The sequence below is a fragment of the Triticum dicoccoides genome, chromosome 7B (assembly GCF_002162155.2).
Source record: "Triticum dicoccoides isolate Atlit2015 ecotype Zavitan chromosome 7B, WEW_v2.0, whole genome shotgun sequence".
NCBI lineage: Eukaryota > Viridiplantae > Streptophyta > Magnoliopsida > Poales > Poaceae > Triticum > Triticum dicoccoides.
Window position 1 is genome coordinate 544,579,627 of NC_041393.1, and position 8,292 is coordinate 544,587,918.

The 8,292-nt window shown below is 45.7% G+C and overlaps 1 protein-coding gene across 1 annotated transcript; it reads left to right on the plus strand.

Moving 5' to 3' along the window:
- Positions 1 to 3,640: 3,640 nt before the first annotated feature.
- Positions 3,641 to 6,504, plus strand: LOC119341873 (adenine DNA glycosylase-like). Its single transcript, XM_037613720.1, has 7 exons — positions 3,641 to 4,124; positions 4,228 to 4,287; positions 4,728 to 4,844; positions 4,936 to 5,033; positions 5,434 to 5,978; positions 6,049 to 6,152; positions 6,236 to 6,504. The coding sequence occupies exons 1-7, from the start codon at positions 3,759 to 3,761 to the stop codon at positions 6,326 to 6,328; spliced, it is 1,383 nt and encodes a 460-aa protein (XP_037469617.1). The 5' UTR covers positions 3,641 to 3,758; the 3' UTR covers positions 6,329 to 6,504.
- Positions 6,505 to 8,292: the final 1,788 nt, after the last annotated feature.

Below are 8,292 nucleotides of genomic sequence, written 5' to 3' on the forward strand. Positions count from 1 at the left end.
TCCCCTCACTTTCTCCCATACTCTATCCCTCAAATAACGGGATGTGCCATTTTTTTAGTGACCCACCTCTGTGGGCATGCCCAAATATTTTTCACTCAATGATTCGTTCTATACTTGAAGGATGTTTTTTACCTGGTGCTTTAAAGCCTCTAGGCATCCTTTACTGAAGAAGATTGATGACTTATCATTGTTGATTCTTTGGCCAGATGCATCACAATAAGTACGAAGCAGGTTTGAAACCGCATTTGCTCCCTCCACACTAGACTTAAAAAGCAACAGCCTGTCATCCGCAAACAGAAGATGGTTCACCACAGGAGCTGTGGGGGCCACCCTCACACCGCCGAGTATCGATGACTGAGAACTAGATTTTAAAAGGCACGAAAGGCCCTCTGCTGCCAATAAGAATAAGTAAGGGGAAATGGGATCTCCCTGTCGAATACCTTTGGATGGTTTGAATTGTTCAAGCTTTTCTCCATTGAAAAGAACCGAGAAGGACACTGATTTGACCATTCCCATAACAATTGCGGTCCAAGCTGGAGAGAAACCTAACTTGAGCATAATCGCCTGTAGGTATGCCCACTCAACCCTGTCGTAAGCTTTCATCATGTCAAGCTTCAGGGCACACAGACTATTAGTCTTAGACTTGTTCATCTTCATAAAATGCAAGCACTCTTATGCACGAATAATGTTGTTCGTGATCAATCTACTAGGCACAAAGGCCGACTGTTCCTCAGATATAATGTCAGGCAAGATTATCTTCAGTCTATTAGCAACTACCTTCAAAGCAATTTTGTATAATACATTGCAAAGACTGGTTGGCCTGAACTGAGATAAGAGGGTCGGACTAGTTACCTTTGGTATCAATACTAACACCGTGTCATTAACACCCTCAGGGCTCTCCTACCCTTTGATAATGTGCATCACCACCGATGTAACCTCTTCTCCACATATATCCCAGTGCCTTTGGTAGAAGTGAGCAGGAAAGCCGTCGGGGCCCGGAGCTTTTGTTGGGAACATTTGAAACAACATCGTCTTCACCTCGTCACTAGTGTAAGGTGCACATAAAATGTCGTTCATCGCCGGCGTAACCTTTTGAGGTACATGTTGTAGTACTTCCTCCATCCCATTCACCCCCTCGGATGCATATAAAGATTTATAAAACTCATGAACCAACGATTCTAACTCAGTCGAGTCATCTGTTACAACTCCCAGGGAGTTTGATAGTGCACGTATCATGTTCTTTTTCCACCTCATGCTTGCACGCATATGGAAGAATTTAGTGTTTCTATCTCCTGCCGATATCCACTCAAGACGAGATCTCTAACGCCACATCAATGCTTCTCTATGAAGGAGCTCCACCAACCTTTCGTTGAGCTTCATCTCTACATGCGCCGGTCCGGTACGGGCTGGGTCGCCCCGTAACTATTCTAGCTTGGCTTTAATTTGTTTCATCTCCTTCCGCACACTGCCAAACGTATCATTACCCCATGCCGTCAGATCCTTGCTTATCCTGAGTAGCTTATCTCTGAAGTCTCCTACTCCATATCTAGGGGCTAAAGTGCTCCAGCTGTTGGTGATCTTATCCCTCCATGCTTCATGTGACTCCCACATAGTCTCATATCTAAAAACCTTCCTCTTCACTGTGTCCTGCTGTTTCCCATCAAATTTCAACAGAATCAGCCCATGGTCTGAAGTTGCTCCATCTAAATGAGATAGCATTGCTTGTGTGTATCTAGCTATCCAACTAGCCGACACCAAAGCCCGGTCTAGCCGTACCATGTAGTAGCTCCCCCCTGTAATCTTCTTCTAAAACGTCCAGGGTCGCCCCTGGTACCCCAGGTCCATGAGCATACACACGTCAACTGCTTCTCGAAAGGTTTGTATTTGTGCATTACTTCTGTCCGTTGTTCCCTGGTGCTACTCCAGGCGCAGTACTTCATTAAAGTCTCCAAAGCAAAGCCACAGTAAGTCACTTATGGTGTTGATTCCCTTTATAACGTCCCAAGTTCGGTGTCTGAGATGGGTTTTGGCCTCCCCATATATGCAAGTAATGCGCCAAGGGTCCTGTCCTGCTTCTGTGACTTTTGCATCGATGTGATAAGCGGAGTCTCCCAAAATTTCAACACTGCATGTATTATTCCAAAACATACCAAGACCACCACTTCTACCTTGACTACTAATAGCATAAGAACTATTAAAACCTAAAGTTCCTGCGAGTGCTTCTGAACGTGCACCATTTTTTTGTGTTTCAACTATACATAGCACGGTAGGGGTAAACTTCATCGCGAAATCGCGAATTTCTCGAACTGTCGCAGGTTTACCCACTCCATGACAGTTCCAACAAAAGGCACTCATTGGGCCCGGCGGTGCCCCTCTAGGGAGCCTGCCAAGTTTTTTACAGAGATGTTGAATTCGTCTTGTCCATCTGTCCCCAGCCTTGTTCTCTTGGGATCTCTCTTTGGAGGTGGACTGAGCACTGAATTGCTACCCACAGGCACAATGGCCAGCTTATCTCCTTCCAATTCAGTTCCATGCGGGGTAGTTGAAACGTTACTTCCCTGTCCTGTAACACTTGCCCTTTTACGAGAAGATTCCTCCATTGCAACATCTCATGTCGACCTTAAAGGATCTTACTCATATGTTTGTTTCTCATATCCATCCACGTCATAGCGGGTATTATCCCTATCTTGTCCTCTTCCACCTGTACGCCCTCCTCTGTGACCACCGCGACGACCCCGACCACCGCCTGGTCCTCGACCAATCTTCATGAACCATCCGACCCTCAAATCTTTGAACACTAAAGCAGATGGTGGGTGAACTCCAGAGTCGTGTTCCTTGAAGAGATGTCCCAACATCCCACAAGCTGCACACCAATCTGGCAACTTCTCATATTTTACCCGATATCTGACGCTTACCTCCCCTGACCATGGACACAACATTCTTCAATGGCTTCGTCACATCGATTCTAACTCAGACACAGTAAAAGTTTCCCGCAAAATCGTGAGAGAGAGGTTCAGCAAAGAGAACTTCTCCTACCTTGCCCGCAAGCGGTTCACCCAGGTGAGCAAACAAGTCGGGGACATCATGGATCTGAATGCAGATTTCTATTGTGTCCAGCTTGATGGTGGTCGGCTTTGTCACCCCATCATACAACTTGATGATGACAGCATCCCCCCGGAAGTGCCATGGACCGTCTTGCATCACCCTCTCCCAATCCCCAAGACAAGAAAATTGGATGGTGTACAAGTTCTCTTCCAATTGCCTGAATTTTACCTCTTTGGCAAGGTCCCATGCAGATCTCATGTTGCGAAAAAACTAGTATGGCTATAGGTTTTGACTGTGTTCACCTTAGCAATTGCAACCCAACGGACTGCATCTTCTGGAACCTCTTTTTCATCAAACACTACATCATCCAGATCCTCTTCCTTGAACCCCAGCTCTTGCAGGCAGGGAGGTTGATCGGCGGCAAGGACGACCAGAACTTGAAGAAGGCGGCTGATTGCCTCGGAGGAACAAAACCCTAACGTGAGGAAAATTCGCGTACTTTCAGTAAGTTTATTTGGTTAAAAGGGGGCTAGGGTGCCGGGCCGTGAAATTCGGCCCTGATGGCCAGATTTGCGCACAAGCGTCCTCTAAAAAAAGTTCAAAGATACTGGAGCGTACAAAGACTCTTCTTCTTCGCTCCCCACTCCTCTCCCAATCCCTACTGGCGCCAAGGCCCTCGACATTTCAAAATCGCGCTCCGCCGCGTCGAGTCCATGGCCAAGAGCCCCACGGCAACCACCAGCCGGCGGTCCACCAGAAAACCGCGGGCCCGCTCCGCTGCCGTGCCCCCCTCGGCGGACATCGAGGACCTGGCGCCGTCGGGTGTCCTGGCGGGGCCCACCTCGGCGGCGCCCGCGCTGAGCTCAGAGTTGCTTCGGTGGTATGACGCGCACCGGCGCGACCTTCCGTGGCGATTCTCCGCGGCGCCGGGGCGCGAGGGCAGAGAGAAGAGGGCGTATGCGGTGTGGGTGTCGGAGGTGATGCTGCAGCAGACGAGGGTGCCCGTCGTCATCGATTACTACTCCCGGTGGATGGCGCGGTGGCCCACCGTGGAGACCCTCGCCGCCGCCACGCAGGAGGTAGAGAGAAACCTGCTCACCTCCTGTGTACGAAAGATTCGATCTTTGATGCATATTTTGCGGGTGGAGATCGAATGGTTGATTCGGGGTTTCCTTGTTGCAGGAGGTGAATGAGATGTGGGCCGGTCTTGGGTACTACCGGAGGGCACGGTTTCTTCTGGAGGTGAGATTTGGAGTCTGATACGCGTAGAACCCTAGGAAAGGGTGCCCAATGTAGCGCTGTTCGCTAGTTTCTGCAACCTTCACAGTGCCCATGACCTGTTTGACGTTTTGCTTGGGAGATCTTGGAAGTTGATTCGGTTTCTCGTTTTCCCTTCAAACGAGGGAGGTTCTAGTGCTAGCTCATGAGGGCTGTTGCATTAAGCTTATTGGCCAGTGCCAAGTTGTCAGCTCATTGGATAACGTTTTGGGTAGTTCAGGAGGAATATATTGTTGACATGGGTATTCAGTAATTGAGCCTTTTCCTTCTGATTTACTTTTCATCTTATAAATTATTCTTCAGTGGAATCATCAAAAAGGAAAAATCGTCAGTGCTTCTTGGTCATAGAACGTTGCAGCATAGTGGATTAAGGATATGACTAGTTTCTATTTATGGGAAAGTAGGGAGCAAAGCAGATTGCGGAAAAGGGGGAATTCCCTAGCACAGCATCAACACTTCGTCAGGTTCGCGGCATTGGGGATTACACAGCAGGCGCCATTGCCTCCATAGCCTTCAATGAGGTTGTGCAACCATATATCTCATCTTTAAATAAGCATCTTCGTGCTTTTTTTTTGCATATTCAAATGATCTTGCTTCATTTCTGTACTATAGGTCACCCCACTTGTGGATGGAAATGTTGTACGTGTTATCAGCAGACTCTTTGCAATTGCTGATAACCCAAAAGAATCGTCAACAATAAAGAGATTCTGGTAAGTAGCACGATCCTCTTTGATCCCTTGGAGAGCAATGGAAGTGTCAATCGTGGTAGTAATTTTTATGTTGTCTATTTGCAATGATGCTTAACATTTAGTGTGAAATAGCATCTGTATGGTAATTTATTTTCATTTTTATTTTCCGCACCAAACAAGTAGTCGGCATAGTACTGAGCTATACGCTCAATTAATATTACCAATTGCTGATGTATCAATTTATAAGCTTGTTTCATGGCTGCCAATCTCCACTGACTTAAGTGCAAGCTGTATCCTCTTTTGGTTCCATGTTGATACTGATCCTGCTGCAACCATTTTCTCCCCCACCATATATCTAGTTTGGGGCTTGAATCCTTATACTGATACGGGAATACCTTTGGGCACTATTGCTGGATTATAGGGAGCTTGCTGGTCAACTGGTCGATCCATCAAGGCCAGGAGACTTCAACCAAGCAATGATGGAACTAGGAGCAACATTGTGCAGCAAGACCAAGCCTGATTGCTCCAAGTGCCCTGTCTCTAGCCACTGCCAAGCGCTTGCGCTTTCCCGTGAAAATCCATTGGTTGGAGTTACAGACTACCCACGGGTGGTCCCCAAAGCTAAACCGCGTCGTGATTTCGCTGCTGTTTGTGTTGTTCAAATTGCACAAGGCTTGAAGGAAGAGATGGCAGAAGGCAAATGTAATCTCTTTCTCTTGATAAAGAGGCCAGAAGAGGGGCTGCTTGCAGGGCTCTGGGAGTTCCCATCGGTTCTTGTAGACGAATGCAAGACCGATCCGCTAAACAGGAGAAAAGAGATGGATAGGTATTTGAAGCAGTTGGTTGACATAGATGTTGAACAGGAATCCAATCTGGTCCTCAGGGAGGATGTTGGTCAGCATGTTCACATTTTCTCCCACATTCGCTTGACGATGCATGTGGAGCTGATGGTTATCAAGATCAAAGGTGAGTCATGTGCTGCCCTCACTAGCAGTTGGCTTCTAATGTTGCAGCCTAATTAATTCTTCTATTGTAGGTGATGTGGGTCAAGTATGCAACAAGGGACAAGGTAGCACGAAACTGAAACTTGTCGATGAAAGTTCAATCGATTCCATGGGCTTGACATCGGGAATTCGGAAGGTAATTGCAGTTCAAATATCTGGAATGTCAAAAATTCCCGAGTTTGTTCAGAACTGTAAGTAACATGGATGCTTTTACTTCAGGTTCACAATATGGTGAAGGCTTTCAAGGAGAAAAAACTATTGGAGCAAAGCCAAATGCCCACGAAGAAAAGGAGCAGACGTCAAAAGCAGTAACATAACCGGTTAAATGACTTGTAAGATTATTTTGTATGTACTATCTGGGTTGCTGACTCAGCACATGAGCGAACTGTTGCTAGAAAGGCCGTTCAAATTTCCAGCATTCCTTCTGAAAACTTATCCCTTGAGTTTTTATGTTCTGCTGTTACCTCGAGGTAGATTCCTCTTCTGAAGAGTGTTTGTTTGGTCATGCAGCGGCCTTTTATACTACCCCTAATCATCAGATCCATTTGCAAGAAAAGTTCTAGGCATTATATTTTTCCAGGAGAATTGATGTATTTAGCATTGTTCCCAATTGTATCAGTTTATCACCACGGATAAATAGAGGAAGCTGGTACATGCAACCCTGTTTCTGTACTTTGTTGTCTGGCTTCGAAAAATGTGCTCCAACTGAAACACCACGAATCAACAGTTGACCTCTTTATGATTGAGTCTCCAGACAGACAGTACCATTTCGGCAGCTCAGACCGTGCCGTGACCAGCACAACAAGGTTTGCACAGATCTTGATTCCGAATCGGCCTGTGTTAATGTTGACTGAGAGTTCTTTTTCTGAAAAGCACCCACTCTATTACATGTTCACCCGAAGTATAAAGCACTTCGAACATACACCAAATTACATCAAGCTTCATGGACCACCGAACGACCATTGATATCGTTAGAATGAGCCACCAACGCATTGTTGTCATCGCTCCCAGATCGGAACATGTATGGCCTTGTTGATGACAACAGGGAAGTCGCCGTGCGCATGCCCTTAAGAACCATCGCCCCGAAGCCGTAGGCATCACCGTTGAAACCTTGAATCACCTTGAATCGTTATGGAGAACTTGATATCAAATCTCGCCATCGTGCACACATAACAAGAAACCCTAACCTTGCCACTCAGAGGAGCCGTCATGAATCTATGGGGGAGCTCCGTCTAATCCATCCCGATGGATGAACTCGAGGAGGATCGAAGCCCGGAAGACCAACTAGAAGATGAAGCGTCCCCATCCGCCCGGCCGCCGCTCCTGCATGGACTAAAACCCTAACCTATCTACTAACCGGAGCCAATGCACCACGATTCCCCTCTCTGCCACCTACCCTAGAGCAACAGGCAAAGAGAAGGCGACTCCATGGACTCGCTGGCGAAGATCGAGGGGAGGAAGGTTGCGCCCCAGTCGCCTTGCGAAAGGGGAAAGAAACAACTTCAAGCCTAACCAGAGTTGGTGGCAATGTTGACCGAGAGTTAATCCTTTCTCATCCGGGCGGGAATAATAAAACGGTTTGACAAAACACTATGTTAATACTACAAATTAATACAATTTTGCCTAAATGGTATATGATCTAGTATAGACCCCACCCCCGAACAAGAGAAAAGCAACCACAAAACAAAAGAATCGCAGTCCCTGAACACAAATCTGTAAACTAAAAGAATATACCACCAAAAGGTAAATGGCAAATCAAGCATCTTCAATAGTTTTAAGACGGTTGTTGATAAATTTACAATGTAAACATTTTTTATGATGTGTCAAATAATGAACGAAGAGAAAGTGTAAGATTGTATGAACATGAACCAAGAACTTGTGCACAAGCTCCAATGTAAGAAGAAGAGCAAGCTTTAATTTTCTCTCACCCCGCTTCTTTTTACTCTGCGTGTAAGATTTGTTTGAATTCAAACATCATAAATTTTGACCAATTTTATAAGAAAAATATCAAGATTCACAATACGAAATCAATATCATTAGATGCATCATAAAATTATTTTTCATTTTATATAACATAGTATTGTAGATGCTGATATTTTTTCATATAAATTTGGTCAAACTTTATCAAGTTTATTATGCGGAGTACAAAGAAACGGAGCGAGACTTAATTGATACATACAACTATTGAAGTAAATGTATGATACGCTCTTTCTTGATAATATCTCTATCTCAACTACTACAAATGCACCAGTTGCAATTCTTTTAAACCTATCAAT